We start from the raw sequence: 18,061 nt of genomic DNA, 5'->3' as shown, positions 1-18,061 counted from the left end.
GCCTCACGGTGCCGAGGTCCCAGATTCGATCCTGGCTCTGGGTCACTGTCCGTGTGGAGGTTGCACATTCTCCCAGTGTTTGCGTGGGTTTCGCCCCCACAACCCAAAAATGTGCAGGGCAGGTGGATTGGCCACGCTAAATTGCCCCTTGGAAAAAAAATAATTGGGTACTCTAAATTTTAAAAAAAAGAAAATGATGGGTGCTTGCTGTTCAGAGAACTATTCTAGAGCTCAACGAGAGACTTAAGCCAGTATGGTGCTATACTCCATTATCGAAGTTGTATACATTCATTGTTGCAAATCTTATGTACAAAATGTTCTAAACTTTTTCATACAAATGTTTGTTTTGAATGGAAGTGGAGTGTCTAAATAAAGGGCTTCGAACCTCCAAACCTAGAAATGAAGTGACGAACAGACTGGGAAAGAGTTTATTACACAGGCCTGAGCAGTCTTCCAAATGTTACAGTTTGGGATTTTTTTCAACTTTTTGTTCATGAGAAAGGATTTTTGCCTTTTGTTATTTTGTGACTCAAACAAGAGGTGAATGTCATTTCTGTTTGCATGACAACAATGTGACATCTGGAATCCTGAAATTGCATAGCCTGAAATTGACTCATCAATTTTGACAAATATTTAACTGAAATGCTGCCTTTACCCCCCCCCCCCCCCCCCCTGTTTGAAGCATGCAATAGCACTGCTGCCTCATAGCTCCAGGGTCCCAGGTTTAATTCCGGTTTTGGGTGACTGTGTAGAGTTTGCACTTTCTCCCAGTGTCTGCGTGGGTTTCTTCTGGGTACGGTTTCCTCCCACTGTCCAAAGAAGTGGCCAAACAAAATTGCCGCTTGGTGCCCAAAAGGTTAGGTGGTGTAACTGGGTTACGGGTAAAGGGTGGAAGCATGGGCTTGGGTGGGGTGCTCTTTCTGGGGGCTGGTGCAGGCTTGATGGGCCGAATGGCAGCCTCCTGCACTGTAAATTCTATCATTCAATGAGATGCGCTAGGGAATCCCTCTTGGAAGTTCCCAGGTAAGGCTTTACGTGGCAATTGTTCAGAGATAGTAACTTCCAGTGGACAATTGTGCAGTGCTGGGAACCATCTGACATTAACTTTGGATGGTTCTGCCAACTTTACACCAATAGTTACACTGAAAAAGTTGGAAGAAATAGAACCACTTCGAACTTCAGTGTAACTATTTTAAACACCCAGACTGAGCCCTGCAAAGGACAACCCCCCTCCCACACACAGCCCCATGCAAGCGGACCCGACATGACACTATTGAAAATGATGGTGCTTGCTGTTTAGAAAACTATTCGAGAGCTCAACAAGATATTTAAGCATAGGATGGTGCTGTACGCATTCACTTCCCTGGACACTTCTCTGGTCTGTCACTCGCTGGGCCATTTAAAACTACCTGCTTTACGGCAGCCAGTGCAGCCTGAGCTCGCAGTTCCAGCTGGCGAAGGTTGGAACTAAATTTTCCAGAGCAAGTCAGTGCACCTTAGACTCTTGTAATTCCAGCGGGCCATCACTTTACACCACTGGGTGGAAGATATGGGCCAATTTTTTTAAAGTTCTACATTTAATGTGAAATTTGACAAATTTACTTAATGTGTCTAGTTCGGATCATCGAGACACAAAGAGAAGCATTCAACACTGGAACAGTGAAGAGAAGAGTCGCAATGTCAATGCTCTGACTTCTGGGGAAAGACTGGTTAAACTTGGGTCTTTCCATCTGAAAAAGAGGCAACCGTGAGGTGATCTTGTAGAAGTGTGTAAGGTAGTAAATGGTATGGAAAAGGCAAATCCAGAAAATTGCTTCAAATTAAATTAGGTGATAGAAAAGGGGCCACTGGTTCAAAACAGTAAAAGATGAACAATGGCTAATGTCAGGAAGCTATTTTTCCTGTACCTGCAGTGAGCTCAGATTAAATGGTGGAATAATTTAAGAAATGGTTTGAGACTGCAATCCTGATGGTGGTGGTGGTTGGAAGGGAAGTCTGGCCTCTTATGGAATTGATGAACTGAGATGGGCCAAATAACTTTCCTCATCCATCATTACCTTATGATAATTTCTAATTGGTACAATGAATATCTGTTCACTATTTCCTGATGCTTTGGTTTGAGATGCAGCTTTGCTGGTTGGACTATTAAACCTTACCTAGTATGACACAAGATGATTAATATTACTTCATTTGCAGAAAGATGAGAGGCTTTTGTTTCTTCATTTTGGTTCCGTGCTACTACCAAATGTCATTTATAGCAGAATCTGTTCACAATATTGTGGTGCTTTTCTCAGGCAGGAGAAGTTTTTTGAAATCCAGAATGACTCCATTTGCTCTCACCAATAAAAGTTAACCTTTCACTTTCAGTTGCAAATCCTCACCACTGTGCGCATGCACCATTGTTTCTATGTCAGTACAGTGGCCTACAAGGAAATTCGATTGATAACAAATGTAACCTCGTACAATAACCTCTGAAGTTTTAGCAGCCAAAGAGCAGCAATTACCAAAAATGCTACTATTGAAGTTACTGTCTTTGGTCATGTGACCACAAGTGCATTAAAATGTAGAAAGTTTGTATTATCTACACAGGTCACCCTTGGATCTTCAGCTAGCTTTTACAGGCAGTTGTTTGATACAAATTAAGTGCAAATTTGCTTTAGATTTTGCAGTATTAGTCGGTATTTAATTCTGTAATGCCGTATCAGTATTTTTCATGTTCATTTTATTTGTTCTACTATAACCTTTTTTATAATGGTATTTTTTTTTTTCAAGGATGTCCCTTGACGGAACAAACTATTGTTAAGCCCAGTTGCTATGTATCATATGCTACACCAGTCAGTCCCACTCCTATAACAACTCAGCTAATAGAAAATGCATACAGCCCCGTTTGGGACCACCAACAGCAAACAAGGTACTGTATGTGTTGCATGATATTTCATGATGCACCTTTAAATCTGGTCTTTAAGAGAAATAAGAGCAGCAGCAGTTTGAAAGAGTAATAAATTCCCCAATCTTCCAGAATAAATTGATTAATCTCATGTTGTTCCCCCAGGATTATTATTCCAAAACAAAACCTGATTCCTATATGTTCTTATGGAATGGAAGTAGGCCCATCCAGCCTGCTCTGACATTGAACACGATCATGGTTCATCTTTTAGTCTTCTTCCACTTCTTCGCTCACTCCCCACCTCTCTTCTCTAAGAGACCAAAAAACTGCATATCTCTGCCGTACGTTTATTTAACAATGAAGCATCTACAACCTAGTGGGGTCAAGAATTCCAAAGATACACAGCAGTTTAAGTGAAGAAATGTCGTCTCATCTCAGTCCTAAATGATCGGCCTCTTATCCCCAGCCTGTACCCTCCTATTCTAGATTCTGCAGCCAGGAGAAACAAACTTTCAGCGCGAGCCAGTCTTCAACCCTTAATTCAATACAGTCAGACTCTTCTCACAAATCATCCATCTTTAAATAGTTCTAATTGAACAAAATTTTAGTAGATCTGTTTGTTCAAACCAAAGCTACAATGGCACAAAGTCATGTAATGCCTTCAAAACTCCATCCTGAGTATCCAGTCATTGCCAGGGAATCAATTGCAGTGTATTATCGTCTTGCTCCTTCACCTTTACCTCAGGGGTCCCCCAAGGATCTCTCCTTGAGCCACCTCCTATCTCTTATCCATTTGCTGTCCTTCAGTGACATCATCCAATAATACATTAGGTTCCACATGTACACTGGCAGCACCCACTCTACCTCACTTGGTCCCACCATTGCTTGTCTGACATCCAGTACTGGATGTGCAAGAATTTTCTCCAACTAAATAGTGGGAAGACCACAAGTCTTGTCTACAGGCCCATTGTGTCCTCACCATGGATTCCTTTCCCAGCCACCTACTTCACCCTTATCCTTGGCCACTGTTTGAGGAAGAGACAGATATTCTGTTTGACTCGAAGATGAATTTCTGATCCCCTAATCCACTCTATCACCAAGGCTCCCTACTCCCATGTCCATAACATCACCCATCTCTGCCCTGCTGCTGAAACACTAATCCTTAACTTTATTCAATGATTCCCATGCATTCCTGACCAGCCTCATATTTTGCATCCTCCATAAATTGAGCTCACCCAAATCTCTGCTGTCCACATCGCTATTTTAAAGTAATCAATTCATTTTATTTTCCAATTAAGTGGCAATTTAGCATGGCCAATCCATCTATCCTGCACATCGTTGGGTTGTGGGGGTGAGACCCACGCCACCATGCCACGCCAAAGCTGCCCACATGCTAACTTGCAACAAGCCCTGAACTTCTGCTTTGTGATGAGGGTCACTTATTTATTCATGTGGGAAATTAACAACAGTAAAATGGTGAGGAGGACACCAATTAATTGTGTTGTTTGCAGTGACTTCCATTTGTACCATTGCAGGCTGCCCAAGGAGTTATTACTAGACCCACAGCAAACTCTGGTTTTCAAAGTATGGCATAAAGCAGGTAACTGTTTTAAAATGTAATTTTATTCTGTTTCTCTGTTTAGGTTACTACTCTGTTTCTTTAAAACTTAGCAATTGCTACAGATATGCATATGACATAATAGAAGCTTAATTGACATTTCAATCCAATCAAAATGACGGTGCTCCCAAGGTTTTTGTTCCTGTTCCAGTGCCTCCCCGTGTTTATCCCGAAGGCTTTTTTCAGGCGGGTTAACAGGAGTATAATGGGGTTTGTGTGGGCGCGAGGGACTCCGAGGGTGAGAAGGGTGTTCCTGGAGCGGAGTAGAGATAGGGGGGGGGCTGGCGCTGCCCAACCTCTGTGGGTACTACTGGGCCGCCAATGCGATAATGGTGCGCAAGTGGGTGATGGAGGGGGAGGGGGCTGCATGGAAGAGGCTGGAGACGGCGTCCTGTGTGGGTACGAGTCTGGGGGCGCTGGCAATGGCGCCGCTGCCGCTCCCTCCAAGGATGTATACCACGAGCCCGGTGGTGGTGGCTGCCCTCAAAATTTGGGGGCTGTGGAGGCGGCATAGGGGGGAAGTTAGGGCCTCGGCGTGGACCCCATTACGGGGGAACCACCGGTTCGCCCCAGGAAGAACAGGTGGAGGGTTTTCGGGGTGGCACAGGGCCGGGGTACAAAAGTTGGGGGACCTGTTTGTGGACGGGAAGTTCGCAAGCTTGGGTGAGCTGGAGGAGAAGTATGGGCTCCCCCCGGGGAACACCTTCAGGTACTTACAGGTAAGGGCGTTTGCCAGACGGCAGGTGGTGGAATTCCCACGGCTACTGCCACACACAGTACAGGACAGGGTGCTCTCGGGGGGGGGGGGGGAGATATTGGAAACTTACCAGGTGATGCAGGAGGAGGAGGAGGAGGAGGAGGCCGCGGTGGTGGAGTTGAAAGGTAGTGGGAGGAGGAGTTGGGAGAGAAGATCGAAGAGGGGACGTGGGCAGATGCCCTAGGGAGGTGAACTCTTCCTCTTCGTGCGCGAGGCTCAGCCTCATACAGTTTAAGGTGCTGCACAGGGCACACATGACCGGGACAAGGATGAGCAGGTTCTTTGGGGGTGAGGACAGGTGTGTTCGGTGCTCAGGGAGACCAGCAAATCACACCCATATGTTCTGGGCATGCCCAGCGCTGGAGGAATTTTGGAAGGGCGTAGCGAGGACGGTGTCGAGGGTGGTAGAATCCAGGGTCAAACCGGGCTGGGGGCTCGCAATATTGGGTGGCACAGGAGCCGAGAGTGCAGGAGGCGAAAGAGGCTGGAATTCTGGCCTTTGCGTCCCTGGTAGCCCGGCAAAGGATTCTCCTTCAGTGGAAAGATACGAGGCCCCCAAGCGTGGAATCCTGGATCAGCGATATGGCAGGGTTCATTAAATTGGAGAGGGTGTAATTCGCCTTGAGAGGGTCGGTACAAGGGTTCTTTAGGCGGTGGCAACCGTTCTTAGACTTCCTGGCAGAACGATAGACATTGGTCAATGGCAGCAGCAGGTGGGGGGGGGGGGGGGGGGCGGGGTTACTTTATTTTTGTTTATGTTATTTACACTGGAAGGGTCTGAGGGGGTGTATACACCTGTTGTCTTAAGTCGGGGTGTTAATGTTAATTTATTATTTAGGCCCGGGGGGGAGGGGTTTGGGGGGTTGCTTTTTTTAGATTGTGTTTTGTACTTAACCCTGTTGGGTTCTATTTTCTTCTCATTTTGTTATTGATATTTTATGAAAACCTTTACTAAAAATTATTTTTTAAAAAATTTTAAAAATTGACATTTCAATCTCTTGAGTTACTTAACCAGAACATGTTGAATTGTAATGTACGCTGTTAAGCTGGGTGGATACAGAAAGTCTGCACACAGTGGACTTAAGTGAATCTCATGCATGCACACTCTGAAGAATATATATACATTGATCTGGCAATAAACTGGGGGAAAATGAAGTGGTTTTTTTTAATTCGTTCTTGGGATGTGGACGTTGCTGGCTGGGTCAGCATTTGTTGCCTGTCCCTAATTGTCCTTGAACTGAGAGGTTTCTTCGTTGACTTCAGTGCAGGGCAGTTGACAATCAACTGCATCGTTGTGTGGGTCAGGAGTCACACGTAGGCCAGACAGGGTAAGGATGGCAGATTTTCTTCCCTGAAGGACATTAGTGAACCAATAAGTATAGTCAATAAGTAAACAAATAGACTTCAGGTTGCACATAAGGCAGCTTCCGCCATGGTCTTTGTTTTTTATACTTTATAACCCAGTTCCTAGGGATTTTGATGATCAAAACCGGCCCATCATATGGGATAAGGAATTTATCGGTGGAAATATGTCAATCAAGAAGAAAGTTGTTTTTATTTTTTGTTGTTTTTTTGGTTTTTTAAATTTAGAGTACCCAATTCATTTTTTCCAATTAAGGGGCAATTTAGTGTGTTCAATCCACCTACCCTGCACATCTTTGTGTTGTGGGGGTGAAACCCACGCAAACACAGGGAGAATGTGAAAACTCCACACGGACAGTGACCCAGAGCCGGGATCGAACCTTGGACCTCGGCGCCGTAAGACTGCAATGCTAACCACTGTATCACTGTGCTGCCCAAATCAAGAAGAACGGTGGTGGCAAGAGGATTACCGGGGTAATCCTTCAACGGAGCCAAAAAGCCCGCAAAGCTCAACAGGAGGGGAAGTGGCGGACCCGGCCTTGGGTGTGGCTGCTCGTATCACGGTGGAAATATTGACGGGTGATGGAGCAGGACTTTAAAAAAACAGTTTACAAAAAATTTGATGAGCAGGGCAAGGTGATGATGGAAACCCTTAAACAGTCAATTGAGGAGGCACTTGGCCTGATTCAGGAGAACCTGGAAAAGACCTCTTGAGGTGTAGGAGCATGGAGAGGTGCTGATGGGTGTGGAGGCGGCCTTAGGTCGGGATACTGTTGGTGGAGGAGAGGAGCGGGATTTTGAAGGCAAAGATGGATGACGCGGAGAACCGGTCAAGGAGTCAGAACTTCAGAATTGTGGGGTTACCAGAAGGGGTGGAGGGCTAACGTCGACGGAGTACATGCTTTTTTTGTGCAGGAGGTGGGGCACCTGCACAGAGTTGGATCAGGTCCACCAAGTACTCCGACAGTCGTCTCGGGCGAAAGAGCCGCCACGGGCGGTGATTATTGAATTCCATTATTGGAGTATTGTGTGCAGTTTGGTGTCCTCAACTGGGGAAGGATGTTCTTGGTCTGGAGGGGCTGCAGCGAAGGTTTACCAGACTGATTCCTGGGATGGCGAGACTGTCATATGAGGAGAGACTAAGTCAGTTAGGATTATATTAATTGGAGTTTAGAAGAGTGAGAGGGATCTCATAGAAACTTATAAAATGCTAACAGGATTAGACAGGATCGATTCAGAAAGAATGTTCCCGTGATGGGGGTGGTCCAGAACTACGCGTCATAGTTTGAGGCTAAGGGGTAAACCTTTTAGTAATGAGGTGAGGAGGAATGTCTTTACCCAGAGTGGTGAATCTGTGGAATTTACTACCGCAGAAAGTAGTTGAGTCCAAATCTTTGTGTAATTTTTAGGAGTTAGATATAGCTTTTGGGACTAAAGGGATGGGGCGGAAGTCTGGAATCAGGGGATAGATCTTGATGCTGAGCCATGATCCTAATGAATGGCGGTGCAGGCTTGATGGGCCAAATGGCCTCCTCCCACTTCTATTTATGTTTTTACCTATATGGCCTTGGGAGAGGGACGTTGCGGTTTGGTTACACCTGCAGCCGGGAGGGGCTGGGGAAATGTTGTTTTTCTTTGTACTTTGAACATACACCCTGGTTTGGGGGAGGGGCTTACATTTTGCTGGCTGTAAAGTATTAGCTAGTGAGTGGGAGGAGGGGCTACGACTTGTTGAACCTGCTTGGACAAGGTTCAGTGAGCCTAGCTTGTTTGTTGGTGGGGTGAGCGGAAGGTTATTTTTTCTGATAAACTCTTTTCAGGTTTGTAGAGGGGAGGTGGTACGGCTCTGACGGGGATGGAAGGCCTTTCTTTGTCTTGCAATAGGGGCAGGGTTGGTGGCTGATTTTGGGTGGGCCCTGCGCCCAGACCTACTGGAGATTGTGACCTTTGTCTTCCTCCTTTAGGAATTGGTCACTATCACTGGTTTGGGGAAGGGGAGATGGGATTGTGGTTTGGGGGATTTTTCTTTCATGGGTTGGGGTTTGTAAACAGTATTTTGTTTGTATGGTTTGTTTATTTTGTGTTTTATAAAATGAAAACTTTAATTTGAAGAAGTAAACCAATAAATGGAAGTAGCTTTAAAAAAACACTTGTGCAGAATTTGGAAACAGCACCGCCCAACAAAGTACTCCGTGAGAAATTTCTGGGTTCAGTTCCAGCCATGATGAGTCAACAGATCTTGGGTGTTACACTGAAATGGTATACTTGACCTACACACTGCACCAAACTTGAATAATTGGAAAGAAAAGGTTCTTTCTCTTGTGTCCAGAAAACAAAGGTAGTTTTACATAAGAACTAGGAGCAGGCGTAGGCAGTTGAGTCCCTTGTGCCTACTTCACCATTCAATATGATCATGGGTGATCTCATCTCTGTCTCAACTCCACTTTCCTGTCCGTTCTCCATAACCCTTCAACCCATTTCCAATCAAACATCTGCCTATCTCCTCAAATGTCCAGGCATCCACCACACTCTGGGGTAGTGAATTCCATAGATTCATGATCCTTTGGGAAAAGTAATTTCTCCTCATCGTTGTTTTAATCTGCCACGCCTTATCCTAAAACCATGCCCCACAAGAGGAAACATCCGCTGTACGTCTACTTTGTCAATCCCCTTTATCAATCCCCTATATACCGCTATTTGATCTCCTCTCATTCTCCAAACTATGGCCTAAACTGTTCAATCTTCATAAGAAAAACCTGTTGGACAGGATTCTCCGTTTCTCAGACTAAGTGTTGACGCCAACGGAGAATTTGTGTACCTTCACAACAGAAAAACTGTGGCACACCTGGACCGATTCCGCTACTGTTAAGGGGCTAGCACCGGTGCAGCGTGGAACACAATCAATTCCAATGAAAAACGGTGCGGAATTCACTGGGTCCGTGATTGACACTCGGGCGGCTGACAAGCTTCAGCCGCACATACACATTACGCTCCTCACACGCACTCATCCCAGCCAACAAGATGGCACTGGTTGTGCTGGAGAGTGCCCATGCAGCTGATGGGTCGGCTGAGGCCAGAGGGCACCCAGGGGGTGGCCTGGGGGACACCCATATGACCCATGGCACTAAGTTCAAAGTGGGCTATTACCAGTGTGTGCAGCTGTATGGCTGCCTTCGAGCTGCGGCAATGGTGTTCCGATCACCTCCACTCTGACCCCAGAGGCCACCTCCTGGCCACCTCCTGCTATTCCCCCATGCCCTGGCAGAAGTACCCAGGGGAGCAGCTCAACTGTTGGCACACTATGGCGATGTTGGACACTTTCCGTACCCCCTCTCCCTCAGCAGCTGCCACCCCAGTTTCACGATTTTTAAAAGCACAAGTGAACCACTGTCCGGATCTCGGCCCATCGGAGGTGGAGAATCGCGGAGGCCCCGGAGCATACCAGATCGGGCCCGCTAATGATATGCAAAAAGTGTCTACTGTACTTGCGTTCCAGAACGCATTGATGCCGCTGTCGAGGTGCTGGAACATTGCGATTTAGCGTCTAATCTGCGCCTGCTGCGACTTTGGCGCCGGAAACGATTCTCCGCCCAATCGCCCTTCCCGATTTTGGCATTGGCTAACAGAGAATCCCGCCCGTCATCTTTGTAATCAATCCAGTGAACCTCCCCTGAACTGTCTCCAATGCAATTACATCACTCCTGAAATGAGGGGACAAAAACTGTATTCGATACTCCTAAGTACAGCCTCGCTAATGCCCGTACAGTTGCAGCAACACTTCCCTACTTTTATATTCTATCCCTTTAGCTATAAATGCCAAATTCCACTTGCCTTCCTTATTATCTGCTTATCTGCTGTACCTGCCTACTAGTTTTCTGTGATTCAAGCACAAAGACACCCAGATCCCTCTGCATTGAAGCACTCTGAAGTTTCTCTCCATTTAGATAATAGGTTGCCTTTCTATATGCTTTTCAAATCTACTGCCGATTTTTGAGGATATAACTAATAAAATCCACTAAGGAAAGAGTTATTATTATTATGAGAAGATTTTTAAAACATGGTTTTCAGAATGGAGTGTGGAAACTCTCATGTGAAAATCATCTGGGGAGGTTCTGAGGAGACGTCAACAAACATTCACTTGGGGTTCAGAATGGCGTGTGTATTTGCCGACAATCATCTTGTGTGCTTAAAAGGAACTGGTTAATATCATCGTAGATTAGGTGTTACTTTGTAATCAATGTTAATCCTAAAACCTGTGTGTAATTGTTACCATAAAGGGGGGGAGGGGTGGAGTAAAGACATTTTGTATCGTAATCCAATTTTTAATTTTTTTTTTGTTAAAACTAATTAGCGATCCTCTGACTCTGTTACTCCAAGTTTTATTTAAAAAAAGTAAAAGCTACAGTCTTTCAAGCCAGGGATCCATTCAGGGACCTTCCCACCCAGCTATAACACCAATTGGGCTCATAACAATCGCCAATGAAAGCGCTACAAAGTGTAAATAGTAACAAACTCATGAGGCTTTTCTCTTCACATAGTGCGTTATCAAATCTTATTAAATGCTGTGTTTTGTGTTTTAGATATTGATCGGGTTATAGGGTTTGCCACTGTAGATCTTTCTGCTTTATTATCCGGATTCCTAACTATTTGTGGCTGGTACAATATCACTGATTTTAGTGGTCAATGCCAAGGACAACTTAAAGTAGCAATTACCCCTTTGGAGAATATCCATCACCTGAGAGAGAAGAGATCGACCCAAACACACAAACAAGTAGCAGGTTCTGTAAGTATTTTTTTTTCTTGATTTGTTGGAAATAAGTTGGTCACTGAATGTGCAGGTTGAGAAAAACAATTAGTCTGAACATAGATAATGTCAGTTCAACAGATAATGTCAGTTCAACACAACGGTAGTGCAATGAATTAGCATTAAAGCATTACTGCAGGCTGGCAGAAGATAAGTGCACACCTGGGATTCCATGTATAAAAGTTCATTATTCACTCCTATGGGGATGTGGTGGGTTTGAGCTAACATCGAAGAATGGCATAACAACACCGTAGTCAACAGTAATACAAGAAATGCAGCATTAAATTTGCACAATGCGTGACATGAGGAGCGGAGCTGGAAGAGAGACTGTGGACTGTGATTGGGGAGCTGGTAAATGTATAAATGCTATAACTTTCTTTTCATTGACGTGTATTGTAATTTACTTCATTTCCCATTGTTACAGAGTTCAAGTTATCGGTTGGGTTGATTGGCATTCTGTGTTGCGACGGCGATATCTTATTTTCGTGAATTGTATGGGTGAAATATTTAGATACATGCAAGTTCGAGATTTTGCCAGAAAGGAGATACAGAGCTTCCTGATGGAGCCGGCCTCCACATTGCAGGAGGACATGCTGACGACGGGGGGACTGGAGAAGGGGGTAGTGTCGGTGGTTTACAGAGCTATTTTGGAAGAGGAGAAGGCACCACTAGAAGGGATCAAAGCAAAGTGGGAGGAAGAGTTGGGAGAGGATATGGAGGAGGGGTTCTGGTGTGAGGTGCTCCGGAGAGTGAACACCTCCACCTCGTGCGCGGGCAGATGTTGTAGCCTTCGCCTCGTTGATCGCCCTAAGGCGGATCCTGATGGGTTGGAGTGCAACCTCTCCACCCTGTGCCCTGGCATGGCGGGGGGGGGGACCTGTTGGAATTCTTGAGAAGGTTACGTTTGGACTGAGGGGAAAGATGGAGGGGTTCTACAATTCATGGGCATTATTCATTATGCACTTTCAAGAACTGGGTAACATCGAACATTAGTTGGGGGGGGGCGTTGGGAGTTGGGAGGGTAGTGTGGGGGGGGGGGGGGGTTGGGAGGGTGGGGGGGGGACTGTTTGTTAATGGTGATTCCTGATTCCTTTTTGTCATTTGTTTATGTGAACATGCGGGCTAATGTTTGGGGTTTGGTGGGAGGATGGGGTCGTTGTTACTGATATGGGGATTGACATATTTGTTACTGATTATTGTTTGTTGTTGGTGGGTGTAAATTTGGGAGAAAATGTGAAAAAGGAGGCAAATAAAAATATATTTTTTAAACAATTTGCATAATGCGAAGTCTCACAAACAACAGTCAGAGAATTCTTTGGAATTCTGTACCCCTCCGAGGGCTGTTGAAGGCCCAGTCGTCGCACACGTTCAAAGCAGAGATTGATCGATTACTAAATGCTAATGACATAAAGGGATAATGCAGAAAGATTTTTTTTTTTCCAATTAGGGGGCAATTTAGCGTGGCCAATCCACCTACACCGCACATCTTTTAGGTTCTGGGGGTGAGACCCATGCAGACACTGGGAGAATGGGCAAACTCCACATGGACAGTGACCCGGGGCCGGGATCGAACCTGGGACCTCGGTGCCATGAGGCAGCAGTGCTAACCACTCTATAATGCAGAAAGATGTCATTGAGGTAAAAGATCAGCCATGATGCACTTAGATGGCGGAGCAGACTCGAGGGGCCAAATGGCCTACTCCTGCTCCTATATTCCTAAATGATCAGATTGTTGATTCTAATGATGTTGCTTGAGGGATAAATGTTGGCCAGAGAAGAACTCTTGACTCCTGAAATATTGCGTGGGATCTTTTACATCCACCTGAGAAGGTTGTGGTGTAACATCTCATCTGAAAGATGGCACCTCCAACAGGGCAGTATTCTCTCAGTATCAAATTGAGGTGTTAACCTAGATTAAGCCTCTGGGAGGCTCCTGGTGGTCGATCATTATGGCCCTCTTTTTGTCTTGCCAGAAAGTGTTCTAGCCCTCAGCCATTGAGGTCTTGGGGTAGGGCTCGCAATACCCAATGTTGTACCAATTGCAACTCTGCAGGACACTAGGAGCACAACCCCAGGGGTCCATTCCTAGGAATATTGTTTGCACATAACCTCCCTCCATATATGGTGCTGGCAGGAAAACTGGGCAACCCAACACAATCAATTGATGCATATGATTGGGACTGATTATCTCCTGATATGCGATTGACAGGGCAGGTCCAGTCATGTCTTAGCAGTTTTACTGTGCTAGTGTATTCAAACTTGGCCAGGTTCGAATTCCCATCAGGCCAGTCCTGGAGCTGACTGATTTGACTTAGTGTCCAATTTTATATCAGGCCCAACGTCTGGGCCGCTGCCCATATTACCACACAATGCAAGAGGATGTCTTGATGGATTAATAGGCCAGGAGTGAAACATTATGACCAACCCTTTTTCTATTATTTTCCAAAGTAAGTGAAGTCACATGTATTTTTCTGAATAATACCTATATTTAAGTCTTTTTTTAGATATGTCGCCATCTAATTGATGCCTATTTCTCCATCCTTTAGAGGTATATCATTTTCCTCATTATGTAATAATAATAACCTTTATTATTGTCACAAGTAGGCTTACATTAGCACTGCAATGAAATTACTGTGAAAATCCCCTAGTCCCCACACATGGCATCTGTTCGGGTACACTTAAGGAGAATTCAGAATGTTAAATTCACCTAACCAGTACGTCTTTCGTGATTTGTGGGAAGAAACCGGAGCACCCAGAGGAAACCCACATAGACACGGGGAGAACAGGCAGACTCCGCTCAGACAGTGATCCAAGCGGGAATCAAACCTGGTACCCTGGAGCTGTGAAGCAACAGTGCTAATCAGAGCAGTCCCAATGTAATGATTATGTTACTGGTATTACTCTACTGGGTTTTGTAGTACAGAACACAAGTCTTGCTGAAAACAAACATGCTATCAAAGCTTTTCATTTGCATTCATCAAGATAGCTCTCAAGAAATTGCCAACATTAACAATGCAGCAACAATTTATTCTGCATGTAAAGAGTGCTGATTGGTTGGCAAGTGGATTCTTTTATTGGTGAAGGCATGAAACAGTGAACTGTCTGGTTCAATGTCAAACTGGGCCAGGTCAACTCTGGTCAAGACATTGTCCTGGGGAATGAACCAGGGAATAACTGTTCCCTAAGTTTTTGTTTGATTGAGAAGGCGTAATGTGTGGACACGTTCCATTTGTCTGCAACGGGCAGGGCCCTACATGTGAACATATGTGGCTTCTAGCATGCATGAGCACCACATTGCAAGCTCGACTGACGATCTTAAATTGGTTTTCAGTGTAATTCTTAGCACTATCAGGATTGATGTAGTAGGTTTATTTGATTCGATCTTGCAGAAAAAGAGCAACCAGTGGGACACAAAGGGCCTCTTTCCGTGTTGTAAAAACTCTATGACAATCATTCACAGTTGTGTTGTTCAGAGAAGTTTTTCATTTCTTTAAAATTTAATTGCCGAACTTGATTAATCTCTCAGATTTTGTGATACCGATGCACCAGTAGTCTTGTGGCCTCTTCAGGGTATCAGTATATTTTGACAGTAATGTACATAATATTGTACACATGTGGCAGCATGGTGGCGCAGTGGGTTAGCCCTGCTGCCTCACGACGCCGAGGCTCCTGGTTTGATCCCGGCTCTGGATCACTGTCTGTGTGGAGTTTGTACAATTCCCCGTGTTCGTGTAGGTTTCGCCCCCACAATCCAAAGATGTGCAGGGTAGGTAGATTGGCCACTCTAAATTGCCCCTTAATTGGAAAAAAAAAATGAATTGGGTACTCTTTTTTTTTAAAAAAAAAAAAAAAAAAAAATTTAAATTGTTTTTAAATAATATTGTACACACTCTTTAATTGTGGTTTACTTGAGCACTATTTATAAACTTTCCTCACTTCAAGTCAATATTCTATTAGCTTGTTGGTAAAGTGCCAGCCTTGGTTCAGTGATAGCATTGTCATGACTGCTCAGAAGGTTGTGGATTCAAGACCCACTCCTGAGAATTAAAGATTTGATATAGGCTAATATGACAGTGTATTTCTGTTCTCGGGATACAAGTTAAATGTAGGGAAAAGCAAAGTGTTCCCGGTGAATGAGTTGGGTCGGCGAGTCAATTTAAGGGGGATGCCATTTATGGTGGCTAGCGACAGGTTTAGATACCTGGGGATTCAGATAGAAAGGGAATGGGTGATGCTTCACAAATGGGATTTAACAAAACTGGTGGAGGAGGCTAGGGAGGATCTCAAGGGGTGGGATACGCTGCACTTTGGCAGGGAGGGTCCATGTGATGAAGATGAGGATTCTGCTGAGGTTCGTGTTCATATTTCAGACACTCCCGATCTTTATGCTGAAGGCCTTCTTTCGGAAACTGGACAGAATTATTTTGGACTTTATATGGGCAGGGAAGGGGCCAAGGGTAAGGGGACCCTGTTAAAGAGGCAGAGGCAGCAGGGAGGGTTGGCGTTGCCGAACCTGCTTCGTTACTATTGGGTGGCGAACGTGGAGAAGGTGAGACGACGGTGGGAAGGAGAGGAGGTAGAAAGGGTTAGGGTGGAGGAGGAATCCTGTAATGTGTCTAGCCAATGGCGGTGAGCACATACTCTGGGAGTCCGGGGGTGCAATCCATGATGAAGATCTGGAACCAGCTGAGGAGGCACTTAGGATAGAGGAATGTCGGTGTTAACGCCGTTGTGTGAAAACCACGGTTTTGAGCCGGTGTGGGATAGACAGCACGTATAGGAAGTGGAGAGAAGTGAGGCTGGTTAAGGTGAGGCATTTGTATTTGGAGAAAGGGTTTGTCAATATAGATGAATTGAAGGAGAGTGTAGAGATCCTGAGAGGAAGTGAATTTGGAAATCTGCAGGTAAGGAACTTTTTAGTGCTTGGAACATACTGAGGTCATGAAGATTAATCTAGAAATGCAATTTCTTTCTTTATAACTGGTTCGTTTGAACTGTCTACGCTCTGCTTTGACCTTGTTTGACTTCAGCAACCAAGCATGGTTGAATTGTGTTAATAGTCAAATGAGAGACTTTTAAGGAACAACAGTTGCTGTAGTTGTTTTATCAAAATAGAATTGCTTTTCCTGTTCCATTGTACATTGCTGTGCACTTACTGGCATTAAAACCCATTTGCCATTCTTAGCCCACTTGTTTAATTGGAGAAAATTAATTTAAACATCACAATCATCCTTAAAACTTATCAAATGGTTTGCTGTTATTTAGTACCTTCATGACATTACAAGGACCATTTGTCTTCACGCAATTTATAAATAATGTAAACAGAGGACAGAAAATAGACCTTGGGGAATTCCATTAATAATTCTTGCCTCACCTTGCTTCCACCAACTTGACAAAATTCATCTGTTTAACTTAACCAGGCTAGTATCATTCAAGAATATATCAACCAGAGAAATGGCAGAGAAGTATATATGCCATTTGAAATTAGAAAGAAACTAGCGAATGCAGAAGGAGGCATTTATGAAGTGTTTATAGTGGGAAAGTTTTTTTTTCAAAATGGAATGCCAAGAAAATGATTTTGTACATTATATCTAATGGTGCTACTTTAATATTACAGGCGTCTATCCTTGAATCATTGTCATATAGGACCAGCGGCATGTATAATTCTTTTCCCAGTCACATCTCCAAATATTCAGAACAATTCATCACGTCTCTGAATGCTGATGCGACGTCAGCCAATGACAGGTATGCAATTTCACAGATTGTTCTGTTAGGGTAAAGAAAATGTAAATTGCTAATTTGGCAACGAAAAGGTTTGTGCCTGAATGTATACTTACTTTGGAAGCATGGTTGACGAGTAAAGAGATTAAACAGTGAACTTTGTTTCAATCATGTACAGAGATACCTTTCATGCTAAACTTAAATAATCAAATGGAGCTAATGCAAATTGAAATGCGGTTTCCAACTTCTTAACAGATCAGCCAACACAGAAATCCAAACGTCCCGCCACGAGGAACACATGAAAAATATTCGTAGGTTCCATCAGTCCTTGCAAAATACTGGGTTTTCGGAATCACTTTCACAAACTTCACGGACTTCACTTTTCAGTGCTCTAAGGTAAACCCGTTGTTTCTACGTTAAAGTATAAAATTATTACATTTGGGAAAAAGCAAAATACTGCCGCAGCTGGAGACCTGAAAAAAAACACAAGCCTCTTCCAATCTTTTTAGAATAGTCCTACAGCTCCTGTTTCATAGAATCATAGAATGATACAAGCCAGCAGGAAGTCATTCAGCCCAGCAGGTATGTGCCAACTCTCTGAAAGAACTGTGCCAATTAGTCACGCTCCTCCGTTCTTTCTCCATGGCACTGCAAATATTCCTGCTTTGAGCATTTATTCAATTCCCTTTTGAAATTTATTACTAAATCTGCCTCCACCCTCCTTTAATGTGGATATGCCGGTGTTGGATTGGGGTGGGCACAGTAAGAAGTCTTACAACGCCATTAGTGCTGTAAGACTTCTTATTGTGACCATCCTTTAAGGCAGTGCGTTTCAATCATACCTTGCTTCCATCGATTTATTTTGCTTCATGTCTCCTCTGGTTCTTTTGCCGGTTCCATTAAATCTATGAT

At 44.4% G+C, this 18,061-nt stretch overlaps 1 protein-coding gene across 2 annotated transcripts in view; it reads left to right on the top strand.

Annotated features, from left to right (window-relative positions):
- c2cd3 (C2 domain containing 3 centriole elongation regulator) overlaps nucleotides 1–18,061 on the top strand; it is a 191,107-nt gene that overhangs the window by 148,736 nt on the left and 24,310 nt on the right. For both annotated transcript variants that reach the window (XM_072477143.1, XM_072477144.1), the window contains 5 exons: nucleotides 2,773–2,911; nucleotides 4,423–4,487; nucleotides 11,205–11,407; nucleotides 17,046–17,173; nucleotides 17,405–17,545. In XM_072477143.1, coding sequence (XP_072333244.1) covers nucleotides 2,773–2,911; nucleotides 4,423–4,487; nucleotides 11,205–11,407; nucleotides 17,046–17,173; nucleotides 17,405–17,545 — 676 coding nt within the window. The remainder of the gene's footprint in view (nucleotides 1–2,772; nucleotides 2,912–4,422; nucleotides 4,488–11,204; nucleotides 11,408–17,045; nucleotides 17,174–17,404; nucleotides 17,546–18,061) is intronic.

The sequence above is a fragment of the Scyliorhinus torazame genome, chromosome 15 (genome assembly GCF_047496885.1).
Source record: "Scyliorhinus torazame isolate Kashiwa2021f chromosome 15, sScyTor2.1, whole genome shotgun sequence".
In the NCBI taxonomy this organism is placed as follows: Eukaryota; Metazoa; Chordata; class Chondrichthyes; order Carcharhiniformes; family Scyliorhinidae; genus Scyliorhinus; species Scyliorhinus torazame.
Note: the sequence above shows the minus strand (reverse complement) of the source record. Positions and strands in the feature narration are given on the sequence as shown.